Source organism: Haemaphysalis longicornis, unplaced genomic scaffold (assembly GCF_048455015.1).
Source record: "Haemaphysalis longicornis isolate Haplotype H1 unplaced genomic scaffold, Haemaphysalis longicornis Haplotype H1 scaffold_1, whole genome shotgun sequence".
Lineage (NCBI taxonomy): Eukaryota > Metazoa > Arthropoda > Arachnida > Ixodida > Ixodidae > Haemaphysalis > Haemaphysalis longicornis.
The window spans coordinates 365,163,241-365,184,640 of record NW_027526203.1 but is presented as its reverse complement, the minus strand read 5'-3'; the positions used below and the strand labels follow the sequence as shown (position 1 = coordinate 365,184,640).

The 21,400-nt window shown below is 49.5% G+C and overlaps 1 protein-coding gene across 2 annotated transcripts in view; it reads right to left on the bottom strand.

Annotated features, from left to right (window-relative positions):
* LOC144155045 (retinoblastoma-like protein 2) overlaps positions 1-1,630 on the bottom strand; it is a 62,394-nt gene extending 60,764 nt beyond the window's left edge. The window contains exons 1-2 of one of the 2 annotated variants that reach the window (XM_077686260.1): positions 1,368-1,630; positions 186-322 (exon numbers count right to left, since the gene is read on the bottom strand). In XM_077686260.1, coding sequence (XP_077542386.1) covers positions 186-322; positions 1,368-1,505 — 275 coding nt within the window. In that variant the 5' untranslated portion in view covers positions 1,506-1,630. The remainder of the gene's footprint in view (positions 1-185; positions 323-1,367) is intronic. The other variant, XM_077686259.1, reaches the window with a different exon arrangement.
* Between the last annotated feature and the right edge of the window lie 19,770 nt (positions 1,631-21,400).

The following is a 21,400-nucleotide window of genomic DNA, read 5'->3' as shown; positions in this document are numbered from 1 at the left end:
CCGGCTTCATGAAACAATTAGAATCTGGAGAAAAGTAAATTACTATCACTCGCTCTGAAATTGCGCTATTACAGCCCATTTAGTTCATCTACGGTGTTCAGTGAGGAAGACAAGGAAGGCAATTTCCCGGCTTACGAAACAATATCCTAAATGTTCCCAGAGGTTGACAGAAGCAAAGGACAAACCTAATGTTGCATGTGGACAGAAGCCTGGTGAGTGACACGCAGTTGCCTTCGATGCGCGATGTCTGGGCTACTGTGGGCACATTCCCATTTCTGCACTCAACATAGAGCGCGCATGCAATCCAATGGAGGTTGTTGCCCTGGAAAGCAAATTATGTCAGCTGATTTCGCAAGTACGAAAGGCAAAACATATAACTTTCGTAAATGAGTCACGCATGTCGCACGGGTGCAGGCTCACTTAGCAGCCACTGTTTTGATGCCGCTGTAATAACCATAATACACAACGCTGAACTGATCGAATTTGCACAGGCGTGTAGACCTGTTGGAAACCGATGCCAAAAGTTAATCTGACAATTTTGTCAAAATCTTTGGTACCCTGTCTCAAACGGCAAACAACACATACAAACAAATAATTTCTATACGTAAGGTCCGTGGTAAACTGAAAGAACCTTCACTTAACTTTACATCTGCCGGCCGACCCATTTCGAAGGCTACCAAAGGGTGCGTCTCTCCGGATTTTTCGTTTTGATACGAAATGATTAAGCGCTGCTTCGAGATTTTTACAATCCCTAACAGACAAAAAAAAAAAAAGAAAGCTAGCTCTTCTCCTTCATCAGATCAGTCAAATTGTTACGAAATAACGCCGGTTCTCCACGGAGGATCATATGGCGGTAGGCAGCGCACGCCACAATCAAGCCTAAACAGAGCGAATATGACATCAATTTTTATAATTACCGTTAAGCAGTAGCGAACTGCACTAAAAAGTTCCGTACCAGCTATACTAAAGCTTATACACTGCCTAATGAAGCACCGTTTAGAGAACGTCAAATCAGTGGCGTCGTAGAAACGCGTCGGCTGTTTTGACACGGTTAACACGCAAAAACACAACCGCCGCCAACGGACTCAAGGTTTATCCTGGGGGTACTTTATTCGCAAAAGGCCTGAACTTGATTAAAGCTAACCAAGTCAGCACGGGCAAGAAACATACTCTTTGTTCATTTACGCTTTTTAGGGAACCGGCCGAAAGAAATTTCCCAACTGCGTCTTCGTGACCGGGAAACCTAGCCCTGTCACACATCGTTTATTAGCTGTACTCGCGCATTAAAAACACCACTAATGTTAAAGCATGCGAGACAGGCACAACGAACGAAGAAGAAGAAACTTCGGTTGTCAATGATGGTTTACCTCAAGTGTGTAGTTCATGCTGATGTTCTCGTACGTGTGCAACGCTTGATCTGAGGTGAGGCGATCCATGTTCAGGTCCGAGCAAACGTCCTGAAAACGAGCTCTAATCTCCTGATCTCCCTCACTAGAAAGCCCCATGATGAATGTGGGGTTGTTCTGAAAACGAAATTACCTAACCACTCTCAGACACTCACGCGCGCTATCACACATACAACCAGCCACTGATATGCATATGCACGTACTCTCATACGAAAAAAAATCTAGTTCGGCAAATTGGCGGGAAACGCTTCGCCGAGCAACAGCTTTCTTCCGCGCAAGAAACAAGTCCAACAAAAAAATTGAGTTCGTAATTAAAATAGAAATATTAAGTATAAACTTCACAAATGAAAGCTTTTAAAAGCTATATTAGTGTACAAATATTACCATTTTGTTGCCAAAAATGTATTACTTTGTTCCGCGAAAGAAATAGACCGCGATTACTCCGCCGAAACACCGCTTTGCGCTTTTGCCAGAACCGAACCAAACAGACGAATGTCAAAATGCAAGTAAACAACATGTAATGCATTAAGCATTTCCAAATTTCAGTGTTAAAATATAAATAATTTAAAATTTACAAGTTTTCCTTGAGCCCTAAGCCAAATTTTTGTATGTAAATTCGTCCCATGCGGGGCGCAGCAAACGCCCTGCCAACGTGTCCTCTAACGAAAGGCGGCAAGGCGGCAACATCCATGGGCGGCAAGTTCGGCGCGTGCATGGGGGGGAGGAAAGCTCCATGGGCGCGTGTTTGGAACTAACCGCGGATTGCCTCTCCAAGCAACCATTTTAAAACGTATGCTTCGTAGCTAGCTTGGGGGAAAAGGGCTTTCTTTCTGTCGGCTCGTTGCGCTGCTGAACTGACGGGATCCTTATTCTGAAGCATGTGATCTACGGCCAATATTCAAACGCAACACCTGGTTCGCGTTATCCGGTACGAGCTGGGCGGATAGCTCGATGTGTGCATCATGGCTAAATCTCCCAGCTACTCCTGCACGAAAAGGGGTCATTGTAGACTTCTATGGAGTGAGGATCTTTTTTTTTTTTTTTTTCACTGTCTATTGCTGGCCAAAATTTGCGGACATTTTTCGGCATATATTTGAAATATATGCCGTAAAATTTCCGCAAATTTTATTTCAGCTTCTTCGGGCTTTATGGGCGTGTGTGCGTTTAGGCGAGGCTTTTTTGTTGTTGTTGTTGTTGTGGCTGTTATTGTTGTAATGAACACTGATAGTTCTTTTGTATGATTCAGTCAGAAAGAGGCTCTAATGCTACTGGTAAATAGTAAAAAAAAGCGAAATAAACACAGAGGAAAAGTTAAAAGGCAGCACAGAAGCAAGCTTTTTTGTTTGCATTTTGCGTCCGCGGAAAACTTGCTCTCCACAACAGAGTCAGACAGAGGAGACTGAGAAGCACTCATAAGTTAGTAAAAAAGAAAACACTATTGACCGCCACAAAAGTGGTTTAAAACGCCAATTCTTGGCATGTTGATCATGCAATTCTTGCGGATCCTCAAAAGGGGAGGCTAGAGGCAGCCAAGACGCGTCGATGGGGTAGTGTAGTATACGTGCTGGTGTTGGTAGACGTGGGGTGTGCTTGAGGTGGTGTTCGTCCAGATCCCTAAAAACGGTCAAACTTCTCGCTGGAGCCAAGCAGACACCACGTTATGTGATAGAAATGGGAAATATATGCTGAGTGCGCCTTTTGCAAAGTCCCCCCCCCCCCAAAAAAAAAAAAAAACCATCGCCTTGCGAAGCGTTCTCCTATGGCTACAGTGCGTGACTCGACCCTTCCATGCGGCAGAGCTTCCCCTCCCCCTCTCGAAAGGCCCCTCTCTGGGCCCGATACTGGTAAGACGGGAACAACTTTAAAACTTTGGAGAGCGGTTGATATTTTATTCTGGAAGTTTCGAAATTAATACAGTGTCATAAATTTCATAAAAACGAGAATGTGGGGGCTAGGTGTAACCGTTTTACACACTTGTATGGCGCGTAGCATCATAACCGCGCTCCCACGCAGGAGGAACATTCTCACAAAATGCGTTGTCTGAGCACAGTTGTGTGGGCGCAAGTTGAACCACTGGACGAAAAAAAAAATGGTGAATGCCTGTGTAAAAAACTAGGGGTGGGGGGCGGACTGTGAGTTTTTGTTTCTTTCAGAAGCGTCCGTTTTGAGGGCCAGAAGCACGGAGGAAAGAAGTGCTTAGTACAGGCCTCGCTAGCCGTCGGCGCATTGAGATAAGTGTATTGGTACTCACGCGGCTATGTCGCGCTCTCAGGAGGCCACTGGCAACGGCATCGTAGCGACGACGCCGAATGGCACCAGGGCCCTATGTCGCGGCTCGGCCCAACCGATAACCAACGGTTGACGGGCTCAGACAGAGAAGACGACCCTTCAGAAAAACGAGTAAAGAAAGGGCAGCGGAGGGGGCGAGAGTGTGCAAAATGCAATAAAAAAGGATACCTTTTAAAATAGCGTTTACTGCTTCAGTAGACGTAACTTCAGGGCCTCTCCTAAGCCTTTATTTCATATTTTCTTTCCTCCATGGTCAGAAGCATGATTAAAGGGACACTGAAGTGAATTTGTCAAGCTCCCGTTTTTGCTTGGACTGCGTAGACTGGCTCAAATTAGCACACTTTTCATCGTTTATCCGGTTGACAAATCGGTAATTATTTTACAAAGCGCGAAAGAAGAAAAACTACCATGCGCGGTTTGCGGCGGCCGCACCAACTAAAGCTGTGACGTTAGGAGGAGCGGGCACCGTGATTGGACGATGCCCAGGGTGAGCAACCAAACAAGTTTCGGTTTCGGTTTCGGTTCTGTAAAACACAACTGGTGGCGTTGTTGGATGGGCATTCTCAATAACTCAGTAATCATCGTACCGCGCTTCTGCCATGTTGTCAGCTGTGAAAATGCATAAAGATAAGCCTCCCAGGACGGCTTGGAATCGTAGCATTCACTAGCCGAGGCCTACGCAGTGCATGGACGCCCTCCGCGTACCCGCAGACGCCCAAATGTCATGCGCTTTTCCCCCATATTTGGAGCTTGCCTCATTCATGCCTGTACCGTAAAAAGCGTGTTCGCACCAGGCCAAGGGTCTGTTCATTCTGGCCTGTGCCCACTGCCCGCAAGCAGTCGGTGCTTATGGCAACAGCACGCCAACGAGAACTCGCTAGCGCGCCAGTGCCAGCCTGCGCGCGTTCTGTGAACTAGTTCGTGGAACCATGAACGTTGCGGCCCAAAAAAATAAGGTGAACTCAATGTAGAAAACGAAAAAGTTAACTTACAAAAAAAAAAAAAAAGCACGTACCCGCGGGGACTCGAACTCGTGACTTGCAAAACACTTGCGACCACACCTAGCGCTCCAGACTACTAGGCCACGAGACCGGCTCAGCCGACCTTGGTAATATATGATATATATATTGTACAACACGTTTACACTTTTATTTAGTTTTGGCATTTCAAGTAGCTTAGGTGACTATTTGTTGTATTGCGCTCGTGCAGTAAGCGTACCCCGAGTTTCCACAATAGCTCACGTCTAGCAATTGCATTTCGTAGACGGAAAAGCGTTCGCAGATGCGTAGTCGTGCTGCTGACCGCTTTGGTTGTTCGCCCAGCGCAAAAAAGTGCTTCCCGCACCCTATTTTGACGCTGTACGGTAAAAATATCAGTTGATTTTATTTCCTTAGTACCTATATTGACTTCGCTGACTCTTCTCGCGCCTTCAAGAGACCTTATATTTTCCTACTGGCGTACCAGTCAGCGAAGCGTCGCATGTGCGCTTGTGCAGCGCTTGTGTGAAGCGACCTTGACTTGGAGCTAGATACAGTGTACAAACTAACCAAGTAAAGAAAGGCACATTCTTCCATTCACAAACGTGTCCTGGCTTCGTTTCAACTGAGCGAACGAATTGCGACGACCCGTCGGCGGCCGGCGGACGAAACGCTGGGCCGACTGACTCTGTCTGAAGGCCGGGGAGCCGCGCAGTAGCGCAGCCAATTGCGAGCTCGGCACCTCCTGACGTCACACGAAAACGCCACAGAAAATGGGCGAGCGTAAAGAGAGGAGGACAGCATTTTCGAATTAATTTTTCTACTAAATAAAATCGCGTAAACGCGCCCAGAGTGGTCGAAACATGACCTGGGGACCCCGGGCTACAATTTGCGCTAGTAATCCCGCAATGTTTACATATCACTTCAGTGTCCCTTTAAGCGGACACCGGAAGTCGCAGGGTCACCTGGCTGCGTCTGCTGCATACAACTGCGCAAACGGACACTTTTGAATCGGGCAAAAACTCAGAATTCCGCCGCTGGCGTTGCATGCTCCGTATACTCTGCTCGGAGGGGCTTTTTTGTCCGAAGAATCGGCGCAGCAGACCACAAACAAAAAAGGATCTGTGAGAGATTATGTCCTGCTCGGCTGAAGGAAACAAGCATGTGCTATTCCGCCTTGTGAGTAAGGCTTTTGGAGCCACAAATGCAGCTGATAGCATTTAAGGGATAAAAAGCGATATGGTCGTCGCCTGAATAAACAAACGACAAAAACGTCACACGCAAGATTTGAAATGGTGATACTGCGTTAACTGCAGGCAGGCTTGGTGTGCAACGTCTTTACCACAACCACAAGCGTTATTGGGCTGGTGCATTTGCACGTACTTGGCATATATCGTACGCACTACATTTTTCAAGTATCACAGACCTTTTCACGGTTTCGCCCACAAAACCGCACCGAAGCGCATTTCGTGATTTTCTAGCCGTAACAGACAGCTTTTTACGTATACGTATGCCCTCACCTTGAAATTTCGCGTCGCATGGTGTATGTAGCGGTTGTAAGCTCGCTTATAGGTTAATCAGCGCTCGGCGATGAAAGCTTAGAAAGAGGGCTATTAGGTAACTTCGGTCTGTCGAAGTGTGAAGCCTCTATATTGAGGTCACAGAAGGGAAGAATGCTGTGCAAGCAAGAAAACGCCTTGCTTGGCAGCACCCAACGTTACTAGATTCTAGTAACGTTGGCAGTGCCGAGGTTCGAAGCTCGTCGTCTGCTACCGCGCAGAACGATGCGGCGCTTCCCCGCTCGAGCGCTCCCACTTGCAAATGGCTTTCATGTTTACGCACGAGCGTGTGAACCCTAACCTTGAAGATTCGCGTCGTGGGTGTATGAATAAGTAGATAAATAATGATAGCCGAAATGAGAGAAAAAAGTGCGCTCGCGCGAAATACAGGTTCACTTCCCATGGTATGACCTCTAATTTTTTTAGCATCTGCTTTGCCTTTGTTGCGATTTTCTTTGCGGAAGCTATTAAACAATTCACTGCAGCGACGATATAGTCTGTGCTATGTCACATAAGCGCAAAACAAATGGCGCGACTTTGAAGAATGTGGTAAAGAAAGAAAGATCTTTTAACGAATTTCTGTCATCTGTTGCCCACAAAGCAGTAAAGCTTCTATAAGCATGGAACCAGCATGAAGGAACGCTGACAGGATAACGTGTGCGCCACGACAGCGTAGGCTGTAGGCTTGGAAGATTATCATTTGCTTGAGTTTGATAAGGCAACGAATTTCCCTCCGGTTAGTAGTGACGGTTCCAGCTCCAGCGCAGTACGAGTTGGGCCCCATGGCGGTTGAGTCGCTGTTCCATTGCCTTTGCAACCACATTCCCGCAGGTATATGCTTGCTTTTATTGAGCCGTTTTATTTACCATTTTCTCCAACTACCCTCTATCTTAGCCCTCAGCCTCAGCCTTCTCTCCTCTCTCGTGCATGACACTGCATTAATCTTACACCATACTCCCCCATGTAACTTCCTTGCTTTTTGAGCCAATATATACTGATCCACCACTATCCCAGGGTGTGGCGCGCTTTCGGTAGAAGCTAAGACCTCCACTCGTATACTGTATATTATTTGTGGAGCTGTACATTTGGGGGCACAAAACTAAAAAAAAAAATTATCTGTGTTTTTGCTTGTTACCGTACCAACTGGAACGATGTGGCTCATGAGCTGGCCTGCGAGCTCACCAACCAGGCGTGAGATCATACTGCCACTCCCCCTCTCTCAGCACCCCTCCTGTTTTCAAAATATCCTATCTTATTACACCCGGACGCCTCACTCACTCGATACCACGCGACCGTATTACGGCAAATCCAGACGAACACCCTGCCATCCCCAGCACTGTACAGCAGAATACACCCTACCTTATACAGCCCGCTCTGTCCATCCTGCGGAGTCTAGGCCAACATGAAACACACGTTACGTCAGTGCCCCACCATGCAGACCAACAATTTTATTCACGACGAATCAGGCGGCGAGGCCGCACTGCTCAGCCCCAGCAAGGACATCCAGACGCCTCTCGTGGCTCCGGCGATCAGGGCGGGTCCTCCGGTGCTCCAGCGGCACCCGCCACAGCAGTCGCCTCCATGAATGACCCGTCGACAGGCGCCGTCGTACGGGCCAAGCTGGACTCGGGGAAACTATCGGGCCACTGAATAAAGTTCTCTCTCTCTCTCTCTCTCTCTCTCTCTCTCTCTCTCTCTCTCTCTCTCTCTCTCTCTCTCTCTCTCTCTCTCTCTCTCTCTCTCTCTCTCTCTCTCTCTCTCTCTCTCTCTCTCTCTCTCTCTCTCCCCTCCATAGGCACAGAGCCCCCCACCCACCCGTTGGTGTGAAGGTTAGTAAGTAATCCCTCTCGAACGGGTATGTGCCGCCGATGAGAAAGAAGATAGAACCCAGATGGCGACGACAAATGAGGGAAAGAAGTGCCAGGGGAGTGGAAAAGGGAAAGAGCACGCGAACCCTCAGCCAATGAAATGGCGACGCGAGAACCCCGGAATGACGGACAAATGCAAGGATGCCATATAGGTGGCGAGGTGGTCCAATTAGAATGTTCCCCGAGTAACTAAGGGTAGCAAAAATTAGTGCCCTTCCATTCTGTGAAGATAGATGACCCGCGAAGCTGGACGCAGTCGACGGAGTGCACGAAACAAACCACATTTGTTTGTAATTTGCGATTGAGCATATACTTCCTATCCATTTAGCTGAATGAAACTTGCAGGGACTCAAGCTTTATTCTAGCGAACAAACATGTGACTGTTTGTTTCCCTACCGCATAGTAGGCATCTTACTGTCTGTATAACGCACAACACGTTAACCCACTCGACCAGCGAAGACACCAGGCAGCTCGCATTAGGCTGTTTGACGCCCACGAGTAAGCCTCCCGCCAGCACAACGGACATGTCAGGACATGTCATCAGTGAGGGCATGAAGCCACTCACCGTTCCTCCACTACCCACACGTGCACGCATAAACTGGAAACCGCTTATGGGCTGTGCGCGTGCTTAGACGTGGAATACACCGGCAAATAACAGTTGTGAAAAGGAAACAGTTGTGGCGAAAAGGAACGCCAGAGCGGCGCCGAGTAAAGCGGCTTCACCGGAATGAAAACGGGGGGAGGGCGGGGGGGTAATCATATACTGCTTCGCAGTAAAAACATGTCTTTGTAGAGCAGCGGGACTTTGAAGAGAGCCACAGGAGAGAGAAGACACCTGGCGAGGGAAAGGGCTGTTACAATTCAGCGCACCGCTACCCTGTGCGCTCGTGCTACAAGTTGGTGTAGTGCGGTGAAGTTCTGTGCTTTGCCGGAAAGCCCGCCTTCCTCGAACATGTTGAGACAAGCACCCGTCACGCGGGCCCCGCCAGTGGTGACTCATGCAGCGGCAGCTGCAAAAATACATAACTGTTCTAGCAGAGGTATACGCAGAGACTTGAAACTGCCAGCGGACGCCGTTCGCAGAGGTCTCCTCTCCCCTTTCTCTCTCAGACTGTCACGAACCCGGGGAAGAGTGTTCGCGTGTGTGTCTGTACTGTGTTCGGTCTGTGTTCAAAGCAGTACGAAAGCTCTTTGACCCTTAGCGCTTCGGGTATGAATACGTGATTACTCCGAGCGCATTATTCGTTCGATTGACAGCATCGGAACCCGCTGTTGCTCCGTTCGAGTCATGTTGTAAGCTCGCCCGGAATGGTGCTGTTCCTGTATCGTCGCTGTTCATCTCTCATCATGCAGTAAACCAGTTAAGATTTTGACTTCGGCTTTTTGTCTTCAAAACCAAGGCAGCTGCTTCGGCTCTCCGCGCGTTCACCATGCTACCACTACATGACGGAGGTGACGTAATCCGATTCAGGATGCCTTCGCCAATGTATACAGGGCCCAGGGGCCCCGTCGACGCAGCTTCAGCCTGGGAGACAGCTGGCCGGCCGCGCTACGGCTTCCTGGCTCTTCTACGCACCTCGGGCTCGTTGCTCCTGGGCAGATGGACAACGGTCAGGGGCCCCTCGCAAGGGTAAAGAAAACTTTTCAGGCGTGAATTCCCTTTTCAAGTGTACGCACTCAACCAGGGGCGCCTGTACCCATTAAAAAAACTGGTGGGTGCCCGGCGGTATGCGGATTCGAACCCGGTATCTCCCGCATGCGAGGAGTGCTGTGCCTAACTTCCCTCGCACCGTAACAATTATATACCAATGCTTTCGCGTTAAAAATGTCAAGACACTGGCGGCCACTGCCTCACCACCTCGACTGTCGTGTACAAGTCAAGACAGAGTAAGGGTACCAAAGGGACACCCATGAAGTGTTCACCCTTGCTTGCAGAGCGACCGGCACACACGCATGTTTGGTGATGACGAGCTGGCCAACGTAGATGCAGTATCGGGGTTTCCCCGATAAGAGTATTTTAGGTTATCTTCCACCAAGGGGCTTCTGCCGGGGCTATGTATACAGTAATCACTACGATAACTCTACAGTGACGCGTCTTTTATCTTAACTGTGTATCACAATCACACAGCACGGGAATACGGAGGCGGCGATATCCGATAGCCGTTTCTTAGTGGGGGGGGGGGGGGGTGCGTTCGAGTACTATGTTATCGCAGATGTGAATACTCGCACATGACGCATGCTGTTAAGCATGTGAGGGCTCTTATGGAAGCTGGCACCTCTCTCCGTAACACCCTCTGCATTATGATATCAGGAGAGAAGCCCGATCTCAAGCCTTTCAGCGAAAGTACGCTGATTCAGTGGTCTACACGACGTTTCAGACGCTCGTGTGCATGCCATGAGGGCGGTGGTCGCCAACTTTAACACACGACCACATCGCAAACGGAAGAAACGGCATACACTGGCCTTCTCGCACACAAATGCAACATCCATAATCAGACTCCCAAGGGGCATGTAGATCGTACGTCCACGGGAAACTTCAACTTCCGCATTGAAATCCTCCGACAACGACCACCCAAGCGAAAGGTCACATGCGTTTGGACACCCGCTCACTCCAGTCTCCGTGGGAACACCCAACACCCTTGACTCTCCCGCAAGATTCTCACTTCAGCTCACACTTCCCACACGAAAGAGAAGGAGGCGGTGCTCAGACAGACTCAAACGAACACTTCCCCACGTACCACACGCTTACACGCCATTTTACTCGCTGTTTACTCCTCCACGTGCCCACACTGTGTAAAGTAGAGAACGCAGCTGCTGGTACAATCCCCGACCCCAGGTACGAGCAGCGGGAGAGAGAGCTGTCCATCCCGGGCCTTGCGGTCCAGCTACGGCTGGTGCATCGGGCGACGATGGCAGCGGGATCAACCGGGGAATAAGAACTCCACCCACCTCCTCTTCCGGCTCGTGGGGTCATTTGACTCATTTGACACACCGCAGGAACGCTCGTGAAGCAACTCAGGGGCATGCTTGCCCGGTAAAGGCACTAAGGAAGAGCGGTGACACTCCCTCGGGACAGATACAAAACGAGCGCTATATAGACTGGATATAATAATTTAGACATCTTAGGGCCTCTGACCAGCACCAAATTCGCGTATGCGGGTATTTTCCTGAGACAGCCGCAACAGAAAAATACTCAAAAAGTGCATCTTAGTGTGTGTAAATATGCATCTACTAGACCAGGGGTCGGCCACCTGCATCCGGCCCGCCGGGCACTATTATGCGGCCCCCGGCACGTCGTCAGAATCCTCTCTGAAGCCCGACTGGCCAGATTTGGCCTCAAAAGGGGCCCGGGGTTACACGGGAGACGGAACAGAGAATTGATGCTGTCTCCCATCGTCACGCTTAACCAGACTATTGTCAATTATTGTCAAATATTAATTGTCAATTCGCTGGAGCTTTTCTCTTTGCCTGCAAAGCCCCCCTTCCCCACCAGATTTGCCTCCCGGCCCTTTGTCGTGTCGGCATCATGCAACTCGGCCCTCCACTCCAAAAGGTATAAACTATCAAACAGCCCCTCTTATATTAGTGCCAAAAGTTCACGAGATGCCATACCAATTCTATTAAACGACACTAAAAACACCGCAGTCTGCTACATTTCTGCCATACACTGCCATTTTTTAATAAAAGAAAGGCTCGCATATTGGCCGCACATAGCACATTTTATGCAGGGTGCCCATTACAAGAGGGTCCAAGGAAGAAAAAATATAAAATTTGATTTGTCTATTGCAACAAATATACAGTGGACTCCCGTTAAGACGAACTCGGTTAAGACGAACACTATGGTTAAGACGAACAACATTTTTGCTCTCTTGTAACGTCCACAATGAAAAAAACCTCACGAACAAATTTTTACGGTTCCTTCGAGTTCGTCTGAGTCTACTCTATTTCGTAAATTTGGTGACAATACGTAGTATACCATTTCTTTTAAATTCTGATAAATCTATGACACATCGCTATGTAGAAAAGGAAGTTTCAAAAGACATCATAACGTTCAGGTCTTAAACTGTCAGACGCAAGAAAGCTTCCGGAAGGAGCTGCTGTATTCACCATCAATGCTCTCAGAGCGCTGAAGGCCAGCTAAGAGGACGAGGCTAGCAGGCAGCAACGGTTTCATTAGCACCCTCCACTGTACAGAGGCCGCTGAGAGCGCACTACTATTGAATCCGCCTGCACTGCACGCCAGAACTTCCTTGAATGAGTGGCGATTTCTGCACCAGTGCCTGACGCACAGCGCCAACGTTTTGCGGGGCCCGCCTAGTCGAGAAGAAAAATAAATGAAAGGGGGCATCGGTATCTTCTTCTCTTTTTAAAGCAAAGCTTTCTACCTCTACCAGCCAACGGTTCCTTCGTGGCGTGCGCGACAAGAAACTCCCAACGCGGCTGGGGACGGGGACGGCGGTTTTCACTCTCATAGCACAGTGTAAATGGCGCGGCGAATGGTTACCCAGCGTTCCCCGCGCGCAGGTGCCCGCTCACCTGCTCCCACCGGCGGGCGCGTCGGCGGGACGGCTATGTCGTCTGCTTTAGCGACGGTTGTTTTCGGTCTGTCTTGGCGCACATGCTTCGCGTCTATTGCGCGCTTCCTTCGCACGGCTTGACTAACTTGTTCGGCAGCACCTCCTGGGTAACCCGGACCCGACGGAATTAAGTGGTCGTACGGCAAAGATACGCTAAGGATTGGTTTGCAGAGCGGGAAAACAAAATGTAGAGACCACATACAGACATCTGGCCGCTAGAGAAACGCTACCTTCTGCGCACTGCTTGCCACGAATGGGACTCCGTTTTCTAAATTGGTGAATACCAATTCGGTTGTGTTATAAAAGGTATTACAAAAGGCGAAAGGAGCAACTATATATAGTACTAATAAATAGCGGTTATAAAAGTTCCCTCAGCATTCTCGCAATTCTCAAACTTACTAAACTAACTAGTTTAAATCGGTATGTATGGGAATCACTAAGCTCACATGCCGATTTGTTTCGGTGTCTGCGCTTGTGTCGCGCGGTGGTGTAGCCCCGAGCTAGCACATCGGGATGGCTAGGTTCACCGGTCTCACCCTTCGAAAGACGCTCCTCTCCGATTTCTCTCTGCCGACGCACGGCCGGGCTACAGCGGCAGCGTCCGCTCCCGCCTCTACTCTTATGTTCGTTCGTTCCTTCGCTCCCGACAAGCTCGATTCCGACTTGGGACCGCTCTATCCCCACCCATCACCCTTACCCGCGGTACCCCTCAAGGTGCCGTACTATCACCTACCCTCTTCAACCTCGGCCTTGCCCCCCTTGCCAGAGCCTTGTCCGAGATCCCCAACCTTCAGTCGCTTCTATACGCCGATGACATTACCCTCTGGTGCACCCATGGGTCTCCGGGGGAGGTGGAACAAACGTTGCAATCTGGCCTTAACCTTATTTCTCAGTTCTTTGCCTGCTCAGGCCTGCAAGCAGCTCCAGAGAAATCAGAGCTGCTTTTACTCTCCACCAGTAAATACCAACGATCTGTCAACCCACTCTTGTCGCTTACCCTCGATGGCACTCCCGTCCCCCGATCTTCATCCTGCCGGGTTCTGGGATTTCCCCTCCAAGACCACTCCTTCTCCCATGTAATAAAGTCCACGATCACCACATGCCACCAAGTGACTCACTTGGTCCGACGGGTGGTCAAGCGGCGTGGGGGCATCGATGAACGCAGAGCCAGTCAGCTAGTAACAGCCTTCGCCCTGAACAAAATCTTGTACTGTCTCCCATACTGCACATTAACACAAGCACACATGCGAAGTGTTCAATCTGCCCTTAACACACTTTACAAAGCTGCCCTGCGTCTCCCAACACACGCCTCTACAGAGAAATTATACGCCACAGGTCTCTTCCTTCCTCTTCCTGATCTTCTGCGCCTCCACAGGGATCGACAGCTGGGCCGTCTGTCTGGCTCCGCGCAGGGCCATTGGCTGCTTCAGCGGGCGGGCATCAGGCCCATTGACTTTCCCCTGCACACCCCCCAACGGCCCCTTCCCAGTAACCTCCGCTGTGCCCCCATTCCCTCCAACATGACCCCACACCTTCACGAGGGCAGACGGCAAGCTCGCGCGTTTTACCACGACCCCTTCCCTCCGGACACTGTCACATGCTATGTTGACGCGGCATATCACCCAGCTTGTGGCTCCACTGCTTGCGTAATTATGTCCCGCCCCACTGACACCCCAATAACCTCCACAGCAGGACCTTACTCCCATCCTACTTCTCCCTTAGCTCTCGAACTCGCGGCGATCGTTCACGCAACTAGAGAACTAACTTCCCTACCCCCTTCCCCCCGCTACCGCATATGCTCCGACTCCATGGCGGCTATTCGAGCTCTTCGCGACAACCGAATTGCCGAAGATCTGCATGACGACCTCTCTGAAACTCTCACGCTCCTCTCCCCTGCCTCGGTCGCTGTGGTATGGGTGCCGGGCCACTCAGGGATTATTGGCAATCAGCTGGCTCACCAGCTGGCCCGCGAGATTACTAACCGGGCGCCGGTGATCCCTTGGCCTTTCCCTCCCATGGCGGACGAGGCATATTTCTACAAGAAAACCCTCAAAGAGCACTACCAACACCTCCGGCACTCGCTACAGACTCTTCCGCCACCACACATTACCCTATCCATTGCACAAGTGCACACCCTTCGGGCAATCCAGCTGAACACCCTCACCACTCCGGCACGTCTTTACCACTACGGCTATCGCTCCGACCCATACTGTCCCAACTGCCCCGCTACGTACGCAAATGTTGAGCACATCCTTTTCTCCTGCCCCGCTGCCCAGCAGTCTCCTCATTACCCTAACCCCCCTCCTCCGAACTGGCGAGTGTGGTTGGCGTCGGCGGCCCTCGTCGACCAGCGAGCCATGATTCTTCTTGCGGAAGAGTACGATGCATAGGTCTTAATCTGACCAGAAATAAAGTTTTTTCTCTCTCTCTCCGCCGCTGTGAAGCCCGGCCGTGGCGCCGCCATGGTGTCCGCCGTGGCCGACTCTGCTGCGTTGGGGACGACGCCCCAGCGAATTCCAGGTAACGGCTGGCAGAATCTCTGGTTTCACCCTTTGCAGAGCCACGTGTGTGAATTCAAGTAACTTAGCGTGTGCAATTGTTGCAGGTGTCGCTTAAAGCTCTGCTTTCCAACCACCTTCACAGCGTGGATTGGAACCAATTTTATTTTTATTTACAACGTGATCGGCTAGCTACAAAGTCCGCCGCTAACATCTCGTGATCTTTAAATAAATTATTATTTTTTCGCAGAATTGTTATCGCGCCATTACACTATAGATGATCCCTTTATGTGGGTGTCGGTGGCTTGACGCGTGGTGAGACTGGCTCTTGAGAGCTCAAGCAGGGAGGTGACGCTTACGCAGACTAATTTTGTCAACATAGGCAGCGACTAGCGTGCATCTTCTACAAAAAATTACGTCCCACTCCAACATGACGTGTAAAGCGGCGCTGCTGTTCGGGCGTCAAACATCAGCGCAACGCGTGCGACGCTTCAAACGCCTAGCGCTCATAGATAATCGCTCAGTGAGCCTATAGTAACGTGGATTTAACTGTGCTAAGGCCGGGACAAAGTGAACAGTAACAAACACGGGCGCGAGTAACAAGCACAAGCGCCCATGTTTGTTACTCTTCACTTTGCCCCGCCTTAGCGCTGTTCAATCCATGCAATGAACCAACTACCCCAGCTACAAACCCTCCTGCAACCTAGTAACACTTCCACTTCAGTAACACCATCTCGAAGCAGAGCTTGACTGTGAGTGGGCATTGGCTTTTCACTGAAAACAATGAAATTTTTTGGCATCGATCCAACTGCTTGGTGAATTTGTCGAAGTTATGAAGCAGCACCTGCGACAAGTGGTTTGCGCAACCCCAGACCATTCACTGCTGCGGAAAATTTTTCAGAATGGAATAATCGAAAAATGATGGCCATGAACGCGCTCAAGCACACTCGGTTAAGGGTTGGCCGCTGCGAAGTAAGTCAAACCCGGTTATAGCGAACTGCAATATGCGCCATGCTTAGTTCGATATACCCAATAGTTCGATATAGCCGAACCCACCCATAACGAGTTTAGTGTTACGAGTTCGCAATGCGCGGGAGTCCTCCCCGCCATTCCCGCATGCAGAAACGAACCAAATAAAGTATGTCATTACCATACACAAAATAATCTATTTATTGCAAATAATAAAGCTACTTTCTGCCTTAACTGCCTCTTTCCAAAAAAAGAGGTGATTTTCGTTTTCCCTTTCGTTTTCAACTAGAACAGCTTTCATTCTTTACACGAGACATTGTTTGCACCAGTTCGAGTCCGTGTCCTTCAATATCGAAGAAATATTAGCGGAGGACATCGACTGCCGAAAGCACTTCATTAAGCGTCGTTGCATCCTTATCCTTGAGCTAGCCCAGTATGCTTTTTGCGGTCTCGTCGTATGTAAATACTGCAACAAACTCTGTAGCAAACTATTCGTCCGGTATAGCTCCCACAAGCTCGACGTCCAGCTTGCCCAGTTCTTCATGTTGGAATGGAGCCGCCCCATGAACGCGCCTAAAGTCTCCACATATGCACTATCCAAAGTCACCTTGCCTTCACTGATAAGTCGTGTGTTCTGTTGACGGCGGACTGTTCTTTTTACTTTCATCTTGTGCACACTGCATCGCGGACTATGCCGAGACCTCGTTCACATTGTAAACACCGTCACCATTTTCACTACGGTTGGTCCGTGATCCGTCGGCTTGGTAGCCCCAACTTCTTTCCCGGGTTTCGGCACCATAAATTGCCGAAGAAAGTGGTCGAAGACCACAATAAATAAATATTAACTGTATTTACATTAGAACGAATCACTTGCTACTAATGAACACATGAACACGGCGTCCGAAGGTCCTCGTCTTCTCTTCTTTCTTCCATCGACACACTCCTGCCTTCATGCACTTCCTCTTCTTCACCTTGGTTATTTTTTAATGTCCGGGGCAAAAATATGTAACACCCCAGACCTTCTACCCCGTCCCCTCTTTATAAGCAGTGGATGGCTCATCTGGCTGACCCGGACCTTGGATACCAGTGAGACTTGGCGAAGATGGCGTGGACGGAAAGTCGTATACCTGAGTATCCTGGACTAGGAATGCCCTCCAAAGGGTGAGTGCCCTGCATCTAAGCTCATTAATAAAGATATATTTTATATGTCTGTATGCCTCTGTTTCTCCCTGTCTCTGATATTAGCCTGCATCTCTGACATTAGCGACACGGGAAAAGAGTCATTTAGGGTTCGCTTTGTGTACTCAACTGATGGGAAAGTCGTAATTCAAGAAAATTTTATTGCCTTTAAATCAGACAGTGAGTCCACTAGGGGAAGCCTCATTAAGGGTATTTTGTCGGTGTTTGACAAGCCCGTCATCAAGTTTGAACCCGCTTGAAAGCGCCAACTTGCCGGGTCAACAGCACGGAGATTACCACACTTTCACATTCGAGACTGCCGCGTCACGGTTGTGAAAACGGCTCGAAAATGAAGGGGAAAAGGAAAGATGGGGAGGCAAGAATTTTCGGTAAAAATCCCAGTGTTTTTTTCTCCCTGTGTGTGCCACTTGCCCAATGTTTGGCATACGGGAAGCAGCACCATCTTCAACAGAATCCGTCACCCTCTTTGGCGTGCTCCAAATGATTTATGTTTTGTGTTCTACCTGTCTTCATTGCTGGAAGGTCCTGGCACATCATTCAAAGAGGTTGACCTTGAAGTCCCTGTGGGACAAACGCCAGGAATGTAGAGTAGACAGGCTGAAAATTGTTCGCTACCCGACGGCTGAACTTCTTGGCGCACTTGCGTTGAATGACTCGCAGACCCAGGTGTCAGACGTGAAGCCGAAACTCTTGCACGGCAGCTGACTGATCGTTAGTTTGTCGTCTCCATCGTTGTGTGCTAAGACGCTCTTTTTCAAGACAATGTTGTGAGCGAAAACGCTACAGAGGACGTCAACGTTAAGATGTGAGTCTCCGTTACTTCATCGTCAAGGCAGCGCTTTGGAACGGAGATGCTACATTCACCACCCATGCTCTTGAAGCACTGAAAGCCAGCTGAGAGAGCGAGACTAGCAACAGCGGTTTTATAGGTGCCCTGCAAGGTACAGATGCTGCAGAGAGCGCACCACTGTTCGTATTAAAGCTGCATGCGGCGAACGCTAGGGCTTTGATAAACGACTGGCGATAATTCTTGGTCCAAATTCATAGGACAATCCGAGAAGAAAAAATAATTGTAAATGAATCATGGATTCCTCCTTTCCTTTGCTTATTTACAACCTGATTGGCTGGCTAGGAAATGCGCCATTGACGTCATGTTATCTTCTCAACTTAACAAACCATAATTTTCCCGCGTCATTTGTTATCACTCCGTTAACGCGCGCGTCCTTTCTTTTTTGTGGAGGTCCTTGACTTGACGCATGATAAAAATGGCTAGCTGTTGATAACTCAAGCAGGGCGATGACGACAACGTAAATTTTATGAACAGAGGCAGTGATCAGCTCGCGATCTTTCCTGCAAAAAGAAAGTTGCAGAGGACGTCTGGTTAAGATATGAAGCGCGATAGCAGTATACTTCGTCGTCTAGGGAGAGGCTTTGGAAGGGAGCCGGTACATTCATCGTTCATGCTCTCCAAGTTGAGGAGTTCAGCTGAGAGAGCTAGACACGGCTGCGACAGAAGCACACCCCCGACGCGCGATAAGCGTGCACGATTGGTGGCTCTTTCGAGCATGGTGGCCGGTTACCTGGTGTTTGCTTCGCATGAACATCTCACTTCTTTTGTTTACCTTCATGCGCAAACAATGCTCTTTCAGTACGTTTCGCAATGCCGGAGTATAGTCTATTCCAGTGCACTACAGCCCGCGTATTGGAACGTTTCTCAAATTCATGCGTCAGGCTAGTCGCGGCAGCCATATTTCCGAACAATCGTGAATCTCATCGGGCCGTTTTGTTGGTCATGTGTCTCGTTATTCATCAGCGCGACCACCGATGGCGGTGGGCGTGCGCATGGAGAAAAGATTGTTTTCTTTCCTCCCCCTCTTATGGGCAGCGGATGGCTCGTCTGGCCGATCCCGACCTTGAGGCTTGGACACCAGCAAGACTTGGTAAAGAGGGCTGGAGCTGCAAGTCGCAGCCTGCAGGTATCCCGGAATAGGGAGGCCCTCCACCGGGCGAATGCCCTGGTATCAGCACTTACACTCATCGATAAATGTTTATTCTCTCTCTCTTTCCTCCGTGGTGCGCCCGAGTCGAGCTTCAGTCGGGCGCTCGCATCTGCAGGGTGCCGCGTCGTTCCCGGCTGGCTGTGATGGCGCCCACCGACCGACCATACGCCGCCTGTTAGGCGGACGCTCAATAGCACGGCAGATTACCACGGAAAGCTCCGGACAACTGCCGCCCATGAGGGATCGCTCAATGAGCATTATTACGCCCCACATCACCAGGCTGTGTAGAACGGCGCTCCTTGCGGCAGTTCGCGGAGTTTGCACATTGGCGCACACTTGCGGTCTGGTACGCGATTCTTGGTGTGACACTGTGCACATCAGGAATCACACACAAGTCTTAATGGTGTCCTAACTAGTTCCCCAGACGCGGAGTATCACTGGATGGTTTGGCGGATCGCGGCCGCAGCGGCCGCTTTTTTGATGGAGGCGAAAAGCAATAACGGCCGCGTGTTCTAGATCTCGAGGCGCGTTAAAGGTCCCCATGAGGTCAAAGTTAATCCGGAGCTTTCCACTACGGCGCGTTTCATAACCTGTGTAGTTTGTTTCGGCACGTAAAACCCCACAATCTATCAAATCTGGTTTGCTGGTGATTCGGCATGAGAAGTACGCACGCCTTAATATGAACAGTTTCATCATATTATGTTCATTATACTCGCCATGCTGAAACATGGGTGATTCCCCATACATGCAAAAATTATGGTCGCCAGTTGCTCTCCTTTACACTGCCGTCATTACTGAACTCGCTGGGTTACGTAGATATCCTTTGTGTGAAACTGTTATTGTAGAGGCGTCCTCATTTTTCTGTATGAAGTGTGTCTTCGCGTATGTGCTGATCAAGAATACTTGCCGTATAAAGTTTCATCCCTGCGACCGTTCACGGGCAGCGACCTGGCTATTCATTGCGAGGCATGCCATTGTTCGACCCTTCTTGAGAAGTGAGCAATTCTGAAGCGTTTGAAATACGGGAATAACATAAGTCAACTGCGGCGTTGATCCGCCATCACAGCTGAAATCAGATACTGCCAAAAAGCTCCTGTTAGTTGACGACTGTTTCAACCTTTGCTTGTGGGTTGCCTTATCTTCAAGAGAGAGAAAAAGTAGCTTTCGGCGCATGCACGCTGATTCGGCACGCCATTTTGCCCCATTGTCGCTTTGCACGGCCCAACACACTTGGCCATTGTTATTTCCCCCTTTCTCGCCCTTCTAGCATTTAACTGTTATCAAGTATATGTCGCCTTCACAATAACAACCTTAGTTGACATTCGACGCTCGTGTTGCTTATTTCTTCTCAGTATTCACGCTACTTTTTTTTCAGACGACCCTTTCAGAGATGGCGCCACGTACCCGGTTGCTGAGTTATTCTATAAGCAACAAGTTTGCTGTGCTTTCAGGCTGCTGCGAATGCCCACCATATTATACCGTGCAATCATCGCGAATTTTACACAGGACAATATCCCAGAATGCCTGTACTTGATCTAATGACGATAAAACCGAGCTGATCAGCCCGAGTTTGAGCGAAAATCAGGTCAGCCGAGTTCTTCCAAGGCTCGGGTGGGAGCAGGGCTTCTAAAACCCAACTCGGGGACCGTTGGCGGAGTAAATTACGGCAAATTGATCACAGCACTACGCAAGACCTTTTCACACTGTTACCCACCACAGGGCCGCGCATCATGAGCGCTCGCATGCTGGGATCCTCAAACACTCCGGAGCCATCCCCTTTTGAAGGCCTTATATTAATCGATCAGTCAGTCGGTCAGTCAGTCAGACAGTCAATCTTTATTTGGTATCAACAACAACAACAACACAGATACCAGGGGCACAGACAAAAAGCCAGAAAAAGAAGGCTTGACGGGGTCTGTGCCCCTTCAGTAACAATGTACAAAAAAATTACACACATGCGGAACGACAACGAACTGGTCATCATTTACACAGAGGCCGTTCTTTTTTACAACGAGCTGTCTTTTCCCGACGGTAGCCCAAAATCTTGCTTTGCTCTG